Source organism: Clarias gariepinus, chromosome 21 (assembly GCF_024256425.1).
Source record: "Clarias gariepinus isolate MV-2021 ecotype Netherlands chromosome 21, CGAR_prim_01v2, whole genome shotgun sequence".
Lineage (NCBI taxonomy): Eukaryota > Metazoa > Chordata > Actinopteri > Siluriformes > Clariidae > Clarias > Clarias gariepinus.
The window spans coordinates 13,054,832-13,074,989 of NC_071120.1; the positions used below are offsets into that span (position 1 = coordinate 13,054,832).

At 37.1% G+C, this 20,158-nt stretch overlaps 1 protein-coding gene across 1 annotated transcript; it reads right to left on the reverse strand.

Moving 5' to 3' along the window:
• Positions 1-488: 488 nt before the first annotated feature.
• Positions 489-4,307, reverse strand: prdm12b (PR domain containing 12b). The gene is made up of 5 exons (XM_053481443.1): positions 3,964-4,307; positions 2,422-2,612; positions 2,179-2,334; positions 1,872-1,986; positions 489-1,612 (listed from the first exon to the last, which is right to left on the reverse strand). Exons 1-5 carry the CDS (start codon positions 4,181-4,183, stop codon positions 1,185-1,187), a joined length of 1,110 nt encoding a protein of 369 aa, XP_053337418.1. The 5' UTR covers positions 4,184-4,307; the 3' UTR covers positions 489-1,184.
• Between the last annotated feature and the right edge of the window lie 15,851 nt (positions 4,308-20,158).

Consider the following 20,158-nt stretch of genomic DNA (forward strand, 5'->3'; position numbering starts at 1 on the left):
GTCTGTCAAATGCCTTAATGTAAATGTATAAAAAATAATGCTTCCATGTCCGAAATGACCTAATGTAAATGTGGTTCAGTAAAAACAAATATAAAAGTCTAATGTTGTATTTGCTTTTTGACTGGGGTTTTTCAGTATTGTGCAAGATAGAGTCATATGACTTTCTGGGCACCACATTAATTCTACTATTGATTGACTGAAATAGTAAATAAAAAACTGAAAGAGTAAATTGTTAAATATAGACCATTTTGGCACTCCACTTTTTCTTTCTAAATTATATGTGTTGTTTTAAATTTTCAAAACTGCATGTCATATTAAATAGATAGAGCATGAGTTGTTATTAATAATGAGAAGAAAAGCAAAGGCATAAATAAGCATATACTAAAAGTGATTAAGGAATCATTTATTAGCATACAATATGAATATTCAAAGAGTTTATTTCAGCAAACAAATTACAATATAATATAGCCAGTTATTATTATTATTATTTATGTTTTACATACATACACAAATAAAGTGACTGTTCAGTAAATTGCAGAAGTAGATTTTAAAACTATATTCAAATTACTTTACACAAATAATTTACAATTTTGTGCTCCTGAACTTTACTCACTGGTGATCGCATGCGAGTCAGTCGGTGGAAAAGGGTGAGGCTTAAAACGTTTTCATTTCTGAACCGTCCCCATATTCAGTAATATACATCGCAAAACTGATAGTGTGCATTCTTGGGGATTTTATTAATGATAATTAAAAAAAGTGGCTGTTTTAGATCACCTCAATATTGGGGTGGGGGGTTTGCTACATGCTGTCACTCCTTTTATCAAATCATCACTTTAAATTTGCATGCAAAGTTTAATCGATTACACACTTTGACCACCTCATTGACAATGATTGCTTCAGGATGACCCTTATAGGGCAGAAATCAATGGATTCAAGGCTTACTGTATATGCAGCACAGTCTGCCATTCTGCCTCTGGGAATTCAACACAACAAACGTACAAAAACGCACTCTGTCGCTCATGTCAGTCCTGTCACTACTTGAGCTCCTCCGCGCTGTGCATCAAGTACACAGTCTCCAACACGCAACCGAGAGGATGAACAACACAGCACCCGCTAAGATGATGCGCAGCTTCAAACAGCGCCATGTGCTCTATGAAGTTTAAAGCAGAGGGACATTTAAGAGCTCATAGCACCATGGTGGGTATGTGGTGCACCAGCGAGGCCGGGTGAGGCACCGCTGCCATCTGAGGTGGAGGAGGAGGAGGTGAGGGGGTCTGGAGCCCCACCACGGACCCGGAACTGGGTGGACGATGCCTCGCGCTTTTCTGGTGCGCACGCAGACCTGCCAGCTGTGAATAGGCGCTCTGGCACACGTGACACTTGTAGGGGCGCTCGCCAGTGTGCAGGCGCACGTGGTTGCGCAGCGTGGATGACTGACTGAACCGGCGGTTGCAGAAGCGACAGACGAAGGGCTTGTCGAGTGTGTGGATGCGCATGTGTGAGCGCAGATTGCTGCGTGAATTGAAGCCGCGGTGACAAATCACGCAGCGCATGCGGCCCGCCGTGACCAGAGATGCTGCGGAGGACGAGGTGTCGCACACGTGAAAATCATCTGAGAACGGAGGGACCATGTTAGTCGAAATATAGTCTATAAATTAATAATAATTAGGAAACGGTCATATATATATGGCATCACATTTATCTAAGAATGTTATGAACTTTGTCACATCCTCAGAAACAGAGCTGAGAAACTAACCTCATGAAAAAAAAAGTTTTAATTATGATTGCTCATGCACTGTCTATAAAAGACATCTAAATGTAGGCTAACTCTACGTACGGGAACACGCATAACGAAATAATGAATATCTTACCGTTTTTATGCTTTTTCTGATGCTCTTCGTCTATGCCAGGAACCCCAGGAATACCCAAAAATGTATTGTGGGAATTTCCATACCACACCAACAGCTCCTGATCTGGTGGGATTGTCTAAATAGAATGATATGATATAATTTTTTAATGATATGAAAATATTACCTACAATTATAATAAAGCCATACTTATATTTATTGTATAGTTGAAGCAGTATACTCATTGTATAACTGTTAGATATCTATGTAATTTAAATAAGATTGTCCTTTATATTTATTCCTGTTCTAACTCGTATTCTTTTTTATATACCTCTACTGCTTTGTAGAATATGCTGCTTCCAATTTGCACCACTTCTAGGTTCTGCTCTTGTTCATTCCGTGCGCATTTGATGTAGGTCATCCAGCTGCGATGATCCTCTTGACTGGCGTCAATGAAGTAGCGCACTGTCCCGTCCTCATTGAAAACCTGAGAGCAAACACGGACAAATTAACACTTAGTTTACAACCCTTAACCCCTGTTTACTGTCAACCTCCAGCCTCCTGTTGCCCTTACCTCCCACATGAGGTTGTTGTTTTTGAAGAGGTCTACATGTTCAGGTGCAATAACCCTGCCAGTGAAGGGTCCCATCTCAGTGCCTGCCTTGATCCACGTCTTGGAGAAGATGCCAAGACCTTCACCGGGAATTGAGCTCTGTGCGATGATCACCTCACTGGGTAACACAAGGCTTGACAGCTTCTGCACCTCTGCAGAAAAGATACAGAAAAAAGTTTACAACTCAATGATATTCATATAAAGTTAAAAGAGATATTTAAATAAAACTATATAAACATTTAAAAAATTGTCTCTAAAAACAGATCATAGTTGTTTTTAGACATACATTTTCAGGAACAGTTTATTTTCGATCAAAGGCGCTAATTAATATAGAACTCATATTAAAGATATTGGCTAAGAGTAATTTACAGCCTTCAGTGATACCTAAAAAAGAAATGCGATACGTGAAAAGTAAAAGTATATAAAAATTTACAAAGGATAAATCCATAAAAATGTATATAAAAAAGAAGCTATACAACACTCACACACATACACACAGAAATCGTGCATTCATTCATCCACAGGTTGTACCTACTTACTATTCTATTGAAAAAAGCCTTTCAATTAATATGTTGCAGCAAAATAGGTGTCTAAAGCATTCTGCACGGTTGGCTCTAACATCCCACCATAGCATAAAAACCCTGTCCCAAATGAATGAGAAATACGACAGGCTCTTTAAAACATTGAAAGGGGGTTTGTTATGCTTTCAATGCCATTGTGAATGAACAACTCCGCACGCTTTGAAAAAAATGCTTTATTTCATACTCGTTATCTATTAAAGAACGTTACGGTAACGTAATAAATTTGCACTGAAAAGGAGGGCTTTGAAAATGCCTGGTGGATTTCAGATTTCAAATAAAAAAGAGATTAGACAGTTGACAAGATGTGAACAGTAATAAAATCGGAGCTTCACGCTGCAATAATGTCGGAACAGAGAACTTTATAGTCTATATAGTATAGTACAGAGAGACTTTTTCTTTGCCCGTAATACTTCTTTTCAAATTGCCTTTTGCCTATATATAATGTTTATACATATTACATACATTTTAGATTGATAATGTAACAAATATATATATACATATATATATATATATATATATATAAAACAAATATATATATATATATATATATATAAATATATATATACATATAAAACAAATATATATATATACAGAGATATATGTACAAATATTAATATACAACAAATAAAATAAGATGGTATAGTGTTTCAATAATTTAGTTTGTACACGTGAAACTCTTTTAATAAATTAGGACTTAATAAAATAGCATACATTTTTGTTTTTTTAGGAGACATTTTGGTTTCTGGATTCCCAAAACAGTTTTAAGGGGAAAACGCACCGACAAATCGAAATAATCAACAGCGTCACTAATAAAAATGGATAAGAACAACAGAAAAGTTTTGGGGATTGATGGACAATCATTTTAGGAAGTTTAATTTTATAGGGAAAAAGCGCTCCAACTATTTAGAAAAAAAATTCTCACCTCCTGAGAAGGACTGCGCCAGCACCTCGGCGGTGAAGGCCGTTCTTGGACCCGCGGCGCTGCTCTTCTCCTCAAACAGATGCTCTCCCAGCGCGTTCCTCCAGCGGCCGTACAGGAAACTGTGCAGGATATCTGAGGTGATGATGTCTGAGAGAGCCAGTGTGTGTGGCTTAAATCCAGCCTTTAGGGCCAGGGCTTCAGCGGGCAACACGGAACCCATGATTTCTAATCTTACTATGATTTAACACCCTTAGTTTAAATGTATCTTAATAAATGTATCTTCTTATCTGAAATAAATAGGTTACGCAACTGTATGGACAATGTTATTTAACAAAAAAATATATATCTATTAAAAAAACAGATCTCTGTCTGAACCCGATCTGTCCTGGTGCTGCGCAGTGCTGAAAATGTTTCCTTCCTGCAGGCTCCCGGTGGGCTTTATATATGCGTGAGGGTCTGACCTGCGGTAATTAGTTATTAATGACCCACCCTTGTGTGCTCTGTGTTTGTAGACTTGTTCTTGCGCAGGGGGAAAACGCACTCTATTTATTGAGTGGCCATCAGGTGGGGGCAGTGTGTGTGTGTGCGTGCGCGTGCGCGCGCGCTCAACATTCAACAAGCACATTTTACCAAAATAAGCAGCCTCTCTGTGACACTTGTGAAAATGGCACACACACTGGCGCTCCTGGCAGGGAAAGCGCTAACCTGAGACACAACACGGAGTCTCTGCGTGAAAACAAGCTGGAACGATGGATGGATTAACAGAAAAATGATGCCACTTAAATTTTGGCAGAAGCGTTCAAAATTGCAGAAGTTAAGCAAGCTGACAGCCGAGCTTATTTATCTCACCGCGATACTATATGTACCACAATTCCTAATATTAAGAAAAACAAACAAACAAACAAACAAACAAATAAACAAACGAACAAACAAACAAAAGCCAAGAATTAAACAAAATTGTACCAATTAATAAAAACTAAATATAACAGTGGCTCGTGCTTTTATATATTTTTTTATGTATTCACTTGTAAACAATGAAAATAATATTTTTTTTCTTCATTTAATAAAACCTAAATATTTAACAGTAATATACAGTTTTTAGCATAGGAAAAAGAACGTATTGGCAACACAACCAAACGTGATATCAACATATCGAAATGAAAAGCATATATTCCAGTTGAATAGATTTTAATGACGTTCGTAAGCTCAATAATGTGTAAAGCCGCTTGGGTCAAGTCTTTTATTTCGTTCTTTTTCAGGCCAAAGTGATTTAATATTCATGGATATTAATTTAAAGTCTTTAGGTATTGTTAGAGGGGAATATGGGCTTTTCTTTGAATAGCTCCACGTCTTTCTCCCTTCTCTTTTTCAAGGTTGATGGACTGAGCTTAAATGGGCAGTTTCCCCCCTTTTCCAACAGGGAGGACATCTTTATTCCGTCCCCTGGCTTGCAGGCTTTCCCATTCAACTGTCTCCGATGTAATGTCGGCCGCAAAAATCAATCTTTCACGGTGTTCTTTGAGGGCGATTTGACATCCCATGCACTTGTGTTTTTTCCCTTTAGTGGGACTACAAGGGTAAAGTCCGAATAAAAGTCTGGTCAAGGTTGGAGTCTGGGATAGAGGAGAGGGTGAAACAGGACTTGAGCACAAGAGTGGAGAGAAGAGCGCAGTGCTGACGCGGACCTTAGGGCGAGAGAGGGAGAGACAGAGACAGAAGGAGAGACAGAAAGGGAGAGGTGGACAGAGAGAGAGAGAGACAGAGAAGCAGAAAAAGAGACAGTGAAAGAGAGGGAGATAGATGAAAACAGAGTGAAGGAGATAAAGAGAGGTGAAAGAGAGGACGAAAGAGAGATAGAAAAAAATAAAGAAAGAAAAGAGCGGGGAGACAGAGAAGGGGAGAGAGAGAGATCTAGAGGAAAAGTAAGACAGAGAGAGATAGAGGGAGAGAGAGGGAGCCAGTAGGTGAGTGACAGGGCATGAAAACAGATTAGGACTCAACAGCTGCTTTTTGAGGGACCTTAACCCCCCTCCCTGTTTCTCCCCTTATTAGGTATTTACCCCTCTTTACTGAATAGGATTTGCACACACTTAGATTGGTGTATATTTACTGTAATTAAATATTTATTACACTGTTATTTGTTTCAATCAATGTGTAAATATTTTCAAGTTTATACTTGAAAATAAAAATTGGATATGAAGTATAAACAAATATATTTGGTTACTTGATAAATCTACATCAATTCAAAATACGGCGTAAAATAATGAGGTATCGGACCTTACATCAATAATGCACTTTTGAGTGCATATCAAGCATTCATAAACAAAGTTATAAACGTTTATTAACAGTCGGCACGACAAACGCGTAAAAGCGCACATAAAGAGACGAACAAGTTTTGGGATTACCCAAGTTGTTCATATGTAGACTGAGCCTTTTCCGATGCTGCCTAAATTTATTATAGAATAAATAATCCAGGGAGGTTTATGACGTTTACACAACTCAACGGACTCTTATCTTCTTTTATTCTATTTATTCAAAAAGCTTGGTCACGGGGCTGAGCATGCTCAGAAATTGATTATAATGCACTAACAGATATGTAGGGTTAGATTGGATTCATTAGCTTGGATAACAACTTTTTAGAGAAAATAAAACACTGATAATAGTTTCAGGTACCTAGTGACGCGCTAACATTCTATTAAATGACAAATGTATTTCAGTCTTAAACATAGGTGAGGAAAAAAGTTGTTTAAGAAGTAGCCTAATGCTAACGGAGAACGGCTCGCCCTGAAGTACTACATCTCACTAAAAAGACTTGAATTAATATTTAATTTGAATATTAGATGCAAATGATATTGTGGATATAAATGTAAGCCTAATAATAGCGGGATAAAGAGACGTTCTCCTTGTGCGTAATGCACTTAGCATTCATGGCCTTATCCTGCTTCCCAGAGCGCTTCAGTGTGCACAAAGCGGCAAGCTGTTTCGTCCTGCTTTTATCACAAAAGAAAGGGGACAACAATCCTGGAATAATAGAGATTTGCAAATGTTTTTCAACTGATCTGACTCAATGAACACTGGATTTTTTCAGACCAAGAAAAATAGACGAGTCTGCCCGCAAGCTGAATTGGGAGCGTGGAGAAAAGGTGGGTTTTTATATGGTTGGATATAAAATTTAATTAGCGTAGTGCAGCTCTTGAAAGACAATAGGGGGTTCAATACGTACCCAATCTGAATCTCACTTGGGATCCAGACCGCGCAAAGTCAAAAGAATTAGAGAGAGAAAGGCGAGCTTTTTTTTTTTTTTTTTTAAGACGAGCTTCAGAAAAAGCGGGGAAAGGACCGGAGCGGACGGCAGGTGACTGGCACGCGTAAAAACAAGGGGGGACACTTTTGGCACACAGCTGATTATTTGAAAGAGAGAGGAGACACAGCAAAACAAAACAGAGGTTTCTTCAGGTCTGGCCCACTTAGACCAGCTGAGGCGGGGAGAGAGAAGAAAACAGAAAGAGGAGACTCGAACAGAGAGCTCGGGGACTCCACACGCGCGCTCTTGGGAACGCACCCAAATGCTGGACTAACACCGCCGACCCGCATCGTCCCGCGACTAGTAATGCATATTCATCGCTCGAGGTTTATTATTTTTTCTTACAATAAAGCAAAAGCACCGAGCGTTTATTCACGAATGGACCGCAGTGCAGCACGTGCACAAATCGAATGAACCCGTACAGGAGCGTCTGCGTTTAGCTCGAGTGTTTTAATTACTCTCATTTATACGGGCATTTATACGCTTAAGTGAATTGCCTTTTTGTTGCAACAATATTATGCAAACGAAAATTTGTGTATTCAAATGTAAGAATGCTAAATTAATACCCCTTCTATTTTTTTGGTGTAAATCTTTTAGACAGTTCTGGTTTTGTCACAACCAATATATTCGAGGCAACCAGGTCATTTGATTGTAATGTACTTACTGCTTTAATAACTGTAATTCACGAATAAAGTACAATAAAATAAAGTAAAGCACAAGAAGAGTTGAAAAACAGAAGCCTGCCCTTGGTTATAAATTGCAAATGCAATATGAATCTTGACATTAAGCGGTAGACTAATCTCTACAAAGAGGCACTGATCTATTCTGAACCCTTGGCGCATATAAATTACAAATTCTTTTTTCACCATTTTATTCTTAACAGCTAGTTTATTTTCTTAAAACATTATTTTAATGATACCAATAACAAATCTTTCAAATGAACCTTGATGGAACTGTTGAAGTTGCCAAGGTTCTTGATAAAACTGCGCAGAGTATTACAAGTTTATTCACATACATTTGCACATAATTTATTACTGCTTTTAAATCTATCATATTTTTTTTTAAAAATACCTATGAACAATACTGGGGGAAAATAAACTTGAGTTTCCTTCATCAACCAAGGAGTTTAATTACTTCTGCCTAGTTGATGTACTCATAAGTGGGAGTTAATTATCCACATTCAATACCGGTGCTTTTTCCGTTTTTCTGTATTATAGAGAAATGTTTCACGGTGTTGAATAGGCTCAGCCCTGGTGCAGAACATGAAAAATAAATCCCTCTCCTACTTTAGCTTTAAAAATGTACTCTTTTTAAGCTGAACTTGAAAACCAGACAGTGCAAATATTATTAGTCTTCACATTACATCCAGCAGACACCAAAAACACAAAACTCATACATTTACATTGCTTTAAACATAGCATACAATTTTGATAAATGATGAGATTTCGCTGTATATTAATCAATACATTTATTTATTCTGGAAGCAGAATGAGATTGAAAGAGTTGGATTTGGAAACAGCTGCTGACAGAGTCCATGGGAGACAGAGACAGACTTGCTCAGTGGGTGGACACTTCAATACCTACATTGGATGGATTTAGCAAATCACCATGACATATTAAAATGGACAATGATAGACAGTACTTAACAAAAAAAAGATACAATTTTTAAATTGTGAGTGTGCTGATTCTTTACCTGTCACCATAATTTCTCTATGAATATAACATTTTGCTGCTCATACTGTACATAACACATGCATCTTCATTTCCACACAATTTAAAAAAATCACCATATTTAGATCTTCTTGTGAAGCTGAAAAGCATAGATCTTAATACTAATGTGTATTAAACCTGTATCTTTAAAGACAAGGATTCATGTAGCTTACATTATTATGCTTATACCACTACAAAGTTTAGAAAAGTAACAATAAGAAGAGTTCAACAAAATTTAGACCACAGACTCCAAAACACACAATATTAAAATAAAAAAGTTTAAAAAAAAAAAAAAGACCACAAGCATGCCACTCAAATTTAACACAGAATTAGAAACTGTGTAAGGAGCCAGACACAAATAGGAACTTAATTTATCTATATCAACTCTGTAATTCTATTGCATTATATGAAATTAAAGTCAAACAAGATGTTCACTATGTATATACTGTAAATAGTAGTCCTGGGCTGAGCACAGAGCAGGCTTTGTGATGGCAGCAGTGGGACTATCCATAACAGTAGAACATGAATCACAGGTGCAGAAGGTCCAGATAATGAAAGTAGAAGGAGAAGTAAATAATCAGGGTGAATCACACTGCTCTGGGAGCATGATAAGCTACATCCGTAGAACTGACTCAGGATCAAGCACATATATCAGGCGTTAGCAATGATGAATAACTTCGCAAAGAGTGTGAACAATTTATTAGGTATGCTTTTACCTTAAAGGGTGTATATTATGTACATAGTGCTTTGCATGATGAATAAAAGGTAAAGCTAGAAAGTAACACAGACACCATGGCACAGAGAGAAATAAAGCAACATGTCGCTTCAAAATTATTATTAAATCTGAAATTTTTCTTGATGGGTGACAATAGTTTCTCTGTCTTGAGCACTAATCTGTACTGTGCTACTGTTTCTTTAAAGAATAATGGGATTATTTATATTATATAGGGTAGTCTGCTAAAATGGTTCTAGCTGGGACCCTTTGTAGTGGAGAAACACCTAGTTGTTGATGTCTATAAAGAAAAATACTTCTGCCATGACAGAATTACACAGGAGGAAGTTATTTATTATCCAGTGTCTTCTACACATCTCTTATCACTGGTGTTTGTCACTTGGTTTGCATATACAGTAGTAGTTAACATTTAAATTAGTTAATTGTGGTCGTTTAAATGGGACATACGCCAGAAAATTGTTCCTCTCTTGTGGCCAACACATTTTCTAGACTGTATTAAAGAATACTTTTTGTCTGTGGATTTACATTTCATTTGGGCATTTGGAAAACACTCTTATCCAGAGTGACTTACAAAAATAAGATTTTAGCAAAAGTTTATCCTATTAACCCCTGCGCTAAGGTCTTAATACTGGCTAAAGATGTTTTTCCTATACAAATTTGAGCTTAACTGGTAGCTACAACCAATGGTGAAAAAAGATAAAATATACTTCCTTTTGTAAAGGTACTGCTATAGTAAGAGTATCCATCCATCCATCCATCCATCCATCCATCTATTGTCTATATTGTAGAGTTTCATTGTACACCCTTGAAAGGGTGCCAACACATTTTAAAATTCAACTTGTGGCCACTGAACCAGAGAGAGGGGAATCTTGGTTACAACTGAACAAACAAATTTAAACAACTTGCAATGTAATCTGCAAAATGACTCACACACAAAAAAAAATGACAGAGAGAAATATATTATAAATGCAGTGATTTTGATGAAAAGAGTTTTTTTCTTTGATAAATAAATAACAGCTTGTCCCATAAGGCTATTTGCTGATTTACTGATGCTGGAGTCAGTGAAGTCTTGGGTCCACAGAGTGCAAGTGCTGTTTGCAAATCTTCTTAGCAGCATTAACAGAAATGCATAAGAAGAACCTTGGATAGGAAAAGTAAAAGCTAACATACATGACCCTTACATTTACATAATTTACCTATCATTTATCTAACATGCGTAGCCAATGATCATTTTTATTATTCATGTGATTGTGACATTTACAAGACAAGAAAAATGTAGTAAATGTGCTCTCAAAACAAAAGAGCTTTCATTTCATAAAACAGCGCTTATTCAAAGACCCTTGTTCAAAGTTTTTCAGTCAATTTAATGCCTAATGCACTTAAGAGATACAATTCAATATTCAAGGCAGCCAAGAGTGGTCCACTGTGTGCAATAGAAAAAAGTCAAGAACTAAAAGCAAAATCCCCATTTATCCCACCAGCAGCTAAATTTTTAATCTGTGGTTATCTTGCTCAAGGTCAGAGAAATAAATGCATGTTCTTATGTATTTACAGTTCCACTTAAGAAGATATTTCCTGCCCTAATCTATCTGCTTTTATTACTGCTTGGCACCACTCTCACTATTCAATTAAGAGACACCTTCTGGGTCATTACCAAATAAATACTCATTTGCTATTGATGCCAAATGCGCTTTTAGCACTGGGTTCTCCATGACTATTAGTGTAGTGTGCATACAGTGCAGCTGCCCCAGCAATTCCCATGCTACCCTTCTCGTACTGTGGGCCCTCCCTCTCTCTCTGGCTTCCTGTCTCTAACTTTTAAAATGCCCACTTAGCTCTCCCGCATTGAACATCAATTTCAAGTTGTTGTCATCTGATGTGTAATTACTGGTAAGGGCTTGCCGACTGACATCATCGCTGCTCCGACCACAGGGTAAAGTGGGGTGGCACATGGGTTCAGTTCAAGCCAACCACAGGACACATGACTTTTTCTTTTCAAAACACTGATTTTGAACTCTAATGCCATTAATAACCCTTCAAAAATTAATTTTGTTTTAAGATATTACTAGAATGTTTCCAGGGTTGTTAATTGATGGCCTTTGAGTAACGTCGAGGATTATGGTAAAGGCTAAAAACATTTGCCAACAATTAAATGAAATTGTTGGTTGTTTACCATAAAAAAAAAAATCAGGAGTAGATCATCCTTCTTTCATATGTATTTCATAGGAATACCGGTTTCTCCCAAACATTCACATTAGTGATCCACAGTGAACAAATTGCTGTCCGTTGTTATGCAGAGGTGAATATAATAAAGGCACAAGATCACCCAGCCCGACATGGCCTTATAAAAGGGTTGCAACTCCTCTCTACATTTTCTTCTAATGTCCATGAAAATCAGAGACAAAACCAGACACTGTTCCCAGTACAGAAGAGAAAGGAACACCAGCAGTGTATGACTCCCCTCTTCACGACCTGCGTGTGGGGGGTAGCAATTAACCACCAGGCAAAACACAATCATTTCAGCAAGAGACAGAGGAGAAAAATTCAAGCGTATCCCCCCTTTTTTTGCAGCTTGGCAGATTGCACCTCTTTTCATCCCACGCTTTCACAAATCAGTTTCCATTATTCTGCAAAGGACAGTCAAAGCCCAGACAGCAGCCCCTTTTTTAGCCACAGCTCAAAAGAGGCAGCCAGATATGTCCGAACATCAATTACATGTTTGTTCACTTTTGGGTGACACTCGGTTGACCCCTGGAGAACCTACACTGAAAGGGCCGCAAAAAAACGTCTCCTCCTCCTGTTGGGCCTTTCCCGATGCCAATAGACTACCCTTGGGCCATTAACCCATTGTCAACCAAATGCAACTTCTGCATTAATGAACCTATTATGAGGTCTCCAGTCAGAGAATGTGAAAAATAAAGACACTAACTATTCAATTCATGGAGTAGGCCATGCCAAGAAGACATAATAAGAGACTCTCAATGAACCAGGGTTAAGGAGACAAAAAAGAACTGGACACAGATCAGTGTAAGAGTTTCAAAATTTCAAAAAGTAAGGTCTTTGAGAAAGAGCCTCAACTCTGAAAAAGTTATTTCAGCCAGCCACATTAGACAACTAAGATGTAATCTTTTTTTTTTTACTTTGACTTTGAAGTTATTTGGCTCATGACAAGCTCTTATTCCAAAACAAATGAAGATGCGAATAACTGTCATGTGATGCATATTGATACTTCAGTGCATTCTTACATATTAAACTTCACATTAAACTCCTCATTATGCTGATTCTGCAGGTTGCTGGGCACCTCCAGCTCTGGTAAGTGTGCTCCAGAGAGAGCTCAGGATGATGCAAGCAGGAGGGCCACGGCGCCGGCTGTGTGTGGTATCGTAAAGACATTAATCACTCTCGGCCAAAAGCCTTCTCTGACAGCGGCCAGACCGGCTGACTTCCATCCATATTGGCTTGTTTCTTATGTTAATGCAGGGATGGGGCCCACTCAAAATCACCCTATTTGTCCCATTCTCCTCCACATAGGGACTTGACAGTTCTACTACTTTTTTAAAGCATTATCATAGGTGGAGCTGCCACCCAACCATCCATCCTCCACCCCGCAACACAAACATAAGCACTGGTGCATCTTGCTTGCTCACTGAGACCAATGGTCCATTCCTAAATGGTCAATGACTTTTAAATAGCAGGCAATAGAGTGAGCATGAATGGCAGACCAGCTAATTTGACTCTGTCATTCCCTCATTCGAGTCCATTGCCTTGAAAACGGCGCTCATTAAAAACCCGAGGCAATCTTCCAGATGATTGAGGGCTGTTATTATGAACCTCAAACAATTAATGTCACATTACTTTAAATGCATTATCCCCTTCATTAGGCATTTTACGTAGAGACCCATTGGAACTTTTAAAAGCCGTATCTACATGAACAGAGCTGGGAATGGCAGAAAATAGAAAGCCTGAAAAACAGAAAGAGGAAGATGGCCACCCAGGTGCTTCTGTCTCATTATTTAAACCTGAGATGACTTCCTTTACAAGAGGTGAAGTGGGGAAAATCTGCATATAGGGAAAGATTTACATAATAAAAGCCTATAGAAAGTCTATATGTAATAAGAAAATACAAACCTGCACTTGTCATTTATGATAAGTTATATTTTTATAGAAAATAAGTAGTAATGGAAGGCTTGGAAGTTATTAGTGATGCTTTGTGTTTAAATTTTTCCATTTCATTCCATGTCTTTTAATAAAGAAAGCTTTATGGCTCTAAGATACTGGAATATTTTTGCACTTAATGTGTAATTCACTTAGAAATGACTGCCATTGCAAAAGATAATAACACTGTAGAATGTGCTCCAGGATCAGTAGCTAGAGGATTAGTTAAAAAAAATCTGACATCTGCATAATTACAATTTATTTAATATATACATTTTATTTTTATAGTTTCATTAAACAACACAGCAATGCAGCTGTGAAGACATAATTTTATCATAAAATAGTGTATAATATTTCACTGAGGGTGACCATTCATGTTTAGATAGAATGAAGACCTAATATGCTGTATACAGTATGTGTTTTAAAGGGCGAGGCAATCCATGAGATGTCTCAATCAATATCTACTCTGGCAGTATATTGGGTAAATTGAGCATGCTTCACTTACTTTTGATATTCCATCACTTCAAGCTGGTTACCTACTGTGAAGGAGGAGGCAGAAGTTGAAATGAGAAAATGAGAAAGAGAGAAAGAGTGTGTGTGAGAGAGAGATTAGATCACAAGTTAATCAAACTTTCAACTTCTTTAAAAAACTTAATGCGAAAACAATTTTAGTAGCCAGGGTGCCAAAGTGCTAAATTCAGTGTGTATTGACTCAGGACTGATTCAATGAAAATGGAATGAGAAGGCTTTGTCAATATTTTCTATAACAGATTCTCAGCTAGGGAGCCCAGTGCGGCTTCTGGTTCACCTGCACGCACAATATATCTACTGTAGGCAGAAGTGTGGACACTTGAGCCAATGATTGCAAACAGATTGGATAGCAAGCTGGGTTGATAGTGTATCATGACGTCCTCATACTTCCAACTGCTCTATGTGAAGGCAAGAGCTAGGCAGTTAGTGCGAGTAACAGTGTACTAGGATTTTTTTTAATTATTTTTTTTTGATGAGATTGAGGCAGGTCAAGTGAAATATAAAGAGTCCCGCAGATTGACCACTGGCTGTACTGCTGAGTTAAAAATGGAATGCATTGGAAACAGAGAAATCAATGGGAACAGAAAAATAAACAGAACACGTAAAAATAAAAGCCCTGGAGTCACACAAAAACACACCTGACATCACTTTAAGGTTGAGGTGCACACAAAGAGCAAAAGACATGATGCCCTTTTTTATGCTACAGTATACAGCCAAAGCTATGTGAACACTTGATCATCACACTCATTTAAGGCTTTTTTGCAAACCGTTGCAATTCAGTTTCAATTCAAATTCAATTTAATTGATTAAGAAGTCAACAGAATCACAAATCAGCTGTACAAAAATCTAAATTCTGGATATAAATAAAAAAATGTTTATCTTTAAATAAACAAACTGTAGGCAACAGTGACATGGAAAACTCCATGAGACGAACATGAGGAAGAAGCCGTGAAAGGAACCAGACTCAAAACTCTTGTTTAGAAAAACCATGTTGTACCAAGTTTGAAAATAATTTGTAGAATGTGGCACCATGCTGATCTGCTATCCTTCAAGTAGTCAAGGTGGACAGTTTAGCAACTTTTTTGTTGCTTGTTTTTTTGTAAAGTAACTAAAAAAAAAAACAGGTTTACAAAGAAGTTTTACATGCTAAAGTAAAAATTTGTTGGGACTTATCCTGTAATAGCTCTCAATATCAGACCCATCCTGCTGTTTAGGAATTTCTGTGCAGCTAAGAGGTGAAACAAACTGAAAAGCAAGATTTGAATGCTTTCTTTAATCTCTCTTTTGAAACTTCCTTCATTTTAAATCCTACACTAGCCTCCTCACACTGAGTCTCATGTGAAGTTAATACATTGGATACTTAGTTCTGCTTTCTCCCACATTAAATCAGCACCACAGTATGTATCTTCCCATGATAAGCTTTTTAGGAATCTTAATATGTGAAAAGATATAAAAAGATATAACATAGTAGAAGATCCCAGGACTGTGTCATCATAGGGCACAATAGCATTGCAGTGGATAATAGTATTTCCCTCAATGGTGACTTAAAATGTCTCTGTTTCTCTGTCTGTCTCTCTGAAAGCCAAATGACTGTTTAAGACCCAGTGGTTCTGTTTTTCTTTCTATTCTTCAGCCTAGGGAGGAGTGTTGAAGAAGGAGCTGGCAAATGCTTTGCCTTACATCTCTTAGCACTTTTAAAAATTACCTTCCTTCCCTATCTACCTTCTTCCCTGCATGACTGAGTTGCAATCTTCTATATGCCAAATGACTGCCGTTTAAAGCGTTTTTTGTGTTTGATCTAAACAGACTCCAGCACAGCAAAAAACCTGCCAGAGTATAAACAAAATTATGTAAATACTGTTTTTTCTTTAGTTTTATGAGACTAAAACACCCTTTATGGGTATTATGGAAAAAAATACTTATGTGATAGTGTAATAAAATCTGATAATGTAATGAAATGTAATAATATTACTTATGTAATATGTGGGAAGGGTCTTATATTCAATAAAAAAAATGTTTGTTTTTTTTAGTTATGTGTGTATGTTTGTGTGTGTGTAGTATGAGCATACTGAACATACTTAGATGTCATAAGATGAGCACAGGATACTCTTCATGATTACAGCAGCAGTTATTAAAACCCTTAAAACTTAAGTTGGACAGATACAGGACATGCCAGCAACACAGCATAGGTCAATGTCGATAAAAAGAATATGTGCTTATTTGGAAGCCTCACCAGTGTGTATTAACTGGGAGGCTTCAGACTTCAAACTGGATATTTGGGTTTACAGATACGGCAGATAGAATGAAAGTTATCACCACTTTAATAATGTTTAAATAGGGAATGATGTCACAAAAATGTTAAACTCCTAAAATAAATAAGCATATTGGTATTATTATTTGGTCATAGAAACAACCGAAAACAACAATAAAAAAACACATGATCATGTGTATCCTCATGATCAATGCTATTCCTTTGCAGCTCCTTAACTACCCCATGGTGCAGCTCCCCAACTACCTGGGCTAGAGGTGTAGATGGCACTAAAGGGAAACGCAGTGCAGAAAAGAGATGTACTCCTTTTGCCTACTGTATTTGTTTGTTTGTGTGTGTGTGTGTGTGTGTGTGTGTGTGTGTGTGTGTGTGTGTGTGAGTAGTGTAGGAATATCATATTATGTAATATACTTTATAAATGATCATTTGCTAATAGAGTGCAATTGACCTGACAGAAGTTAATTATATGTGTCCCCTAAAGCAATCAAAGGAGTTTAAAAATACATCATTGAACAATTTCATCAATATATGTTACAAAATTAAGTTGACAAAATATATAACAGACCTAATGTTCTAAAAAGAAACACTCTTTTTAATACGCCATCATTTTATATATTGTTGTTAGTATGTTAGTATGAATGTTATTGGCAGACCAAGGACAGAAGCATTCGGTTGCTTAAATCTAGCCCAAATATCAAGAAGGCCGGAAAAGATGAATATTCTTCATTTTGACAAAAGGAGAGCATTACATAGAGAGCTAAATGAAAACAAAATTACTTAAGATAGGTATCTGGCTGAAATGATAACATATAAAAGCTCTGAGATGAAAAGAAATAAAACAGTTGCGGATCTTAGAAGAAATCCCCAATTTGATCTTTTAAGTGTATTCTCCCATCTTATTACCTTTGCACTTCCCTTTTATTCATCTACGTATCTGTATTTAAAATGACTCAATTACACAGAACCCTGTGGTGAAAATTACACATGTTTCCCCCATATTTCCTTTTCTGGGACTGGGACATGGGGACCTCAGGTTGCCCCACCGCCCCCCCCCACCCTCTCTGTCTTCCATCTTTTTTCTCACCACCTTTTCTTGCTCCATCTGTTGCAAAATGCATCCAGATTATGAGTGATAGGCTGCGCATGGGAAAAACAGAAAACATTATATATATATATATATATATATATATATATATATATATATATATATATATATATATATAATACACACACACACACACACATATATATATGGCCGTGTTTATGCTTTTTATTTTCAATTTTGAATATTTAGTAATCGCTGTTACTACATATATTATTGTTCCATGTAAATCATCAGTTTATTCAGCTTGTCATAAAAAGGCCAAAGATTTGAGTGATGATATCTCAGTGTAATCAGTGTAATCATTACATTTGTTACAATTAGTGGGACACTGGGGTAACTGAGTAATATGGTCTATCTGGTAAAATAAAGCAATCATCTGTGAGAAATCTAAAATAATATTTTGATCGCATTGGCTATGCCAGCTAAATAATTTAAGTAATTAATGAATAAATGCTTGAGACATTTTTAATTAACTCTTTGCACAATACACTGCATAACAGGGCAAAGACTAATGCACTTCATACCAAGGCATACTTTACTTGCCATAACCTTCTTTATTATAACGGACAGTCAACCCGTGCTTTTTAAATGGTTAAAATATGTTTTCCTTTCTCAAAAGATATCACTTATATTTGTCTATATATGCAACCAATTCTTTTCAGACTATTAACATCCTTGGTTTATCCATTCTTCTCCACTAATGGAAGCCTGCATGTCCTTGAAACAGTTTTCTAAAGAAGTCAGTCCATTTCCTGGATAAGTAGCGTTTTAGTGCAGTCAGTACGCCTTTCTATGTTACATCTCATTTGTTAGCGGTAATTGGCTTACTATTGTCTATCTGGAACTGCAAGTATTCACTCTTCTATCTTTCAGTTATTTATTTCTATCATTTAGAAACATGTGACTTTAACAGACTGTCGCTCTTATATTGTCTGAGTCCCATCTGGAAATGCCTGAATAGTCAAGAGCATCTAGCCATTAATGACATTTATTTTCCACTCATTTGAATTGTTGTTGTTGTTTTTTATTTGAGCGGGAGAGGAGCTGAAGGGATAGAGAAGGGTTGGGAACACACTGATGTCAGATGTGTCCCACACAGCTTAGTGAGGCACTTCTTATGCTTGCATTTGGCATGCTTTTGTTTTGAAGAGCACTTTATTGACCATTGACCATTTTCCACTTGGCAAAGCCTTTTTATGCACATCTGATCAACCCCTCAATAAACGTAAATGTAACATATGCTCTAATGAGCACAAAGCATACAGATAAATAAGCAAGCAAACAAGCCAATGCACATATGCACAGCACAAAATCCAATGCACAGATATTGGATATCTGAAAACAGAAGAAAAACTCAAACCAAGGACAAGCCGACAAATGCACACTCAGGAGCCTCAATCAATAAACAATGCAGTTAGCTGACAATCTATTTACAATGTACATTTTTTATTCTAAAAGTTAAGTACATAAGGATAACTGTCAGTCTCAAGTGTACCACAGCCTCAGTGCATGAAACAGAATCAAACAGTTTATGTTACAATTGAACAGGCAAACAAACTACAGGACTCTGGAGAATTGAAAAGTTCCCACAAGTGAAATGAGCATATTGATTAGGATAAGCTGGTGTTGCATTATTACCACCCCAGGGTGTGGTGAACTCAGAAGCCATTGAAGAGTCAAGCAGCTGGCAAGAGGTTAGAGACCTCTTTAGCCCCCTCACTTGCACGCTCCCAACATACACTTACTGCCATTCAGGCTGTGGTCAATAGTTGACACTACACTCACACTTTAGTCCATATAAGTGGGGTCCGGATAAGTGTTTTGACTAGATCTAAGCTGAGAGTCAGAGTGGCTGCTCTGTAGGAGGGAGGCAAAGAAACAGAAAGGCTGACATCTTCCTGATTGATACGTATATTTTCGTTGGAGAGGCAGTGGGAACTAGTTTGCTGACGCTACAATGAAAAATCCGATTCGATTCAACATAAATTACATTTTAAAAGAAGTCTTTTTTGCTCATTCAGCAAATCTAAACGGTTGGAGCGAGAATAGTGTGTAACAGTAAAAAGGTAAAATGAGTGAATTTACTGGCAGCTCACTACAATCTTGTAGAATATTAATATTTCAGGATTCTGCAGAAATTACAGTAAGTGCCAAAATGCTTTATGCCTCAAGGCACCGATTAGAAAAATAATGTGTGCTCTTTAGAGTAAGACTACAGACTAACATACCGTAAAGCCAGATACTCATTTAAATAAACTATTTTTGTTACACAAATCATTATGTTTAAGAATGAATTTTTAGAATGTAAAGAGAGACATGGGGAAAAAAAGACTAAGCCCGAATTTTCATCATGGTGACACAAACATTAAATAAGTGTTTCCTTAGGAA

Coding starts and splice junctions, on each gene's coding strand:
- prdm12b (XM_053481443.1), bottom strand. CDS start 4,183: ATGGGTTCCGTGTTGCCCGCTGAAGCCCTGGCCCTAAAGGCTGGATTT. Junction 1,987..2,178: donor TATTCTACAAAGCAGTAGAG/GTATATAAAAAA, acceptor CATTCTATTTAG/ACAATCCCACCAGATCAGGA. Junction 1,613..1,871: donor TCAGAAAAAGCATAAAAACG/GTAAGATATTCA, acceptor CTCCGTTCTCAG/ATGATTTTCACGTGTGCGAC.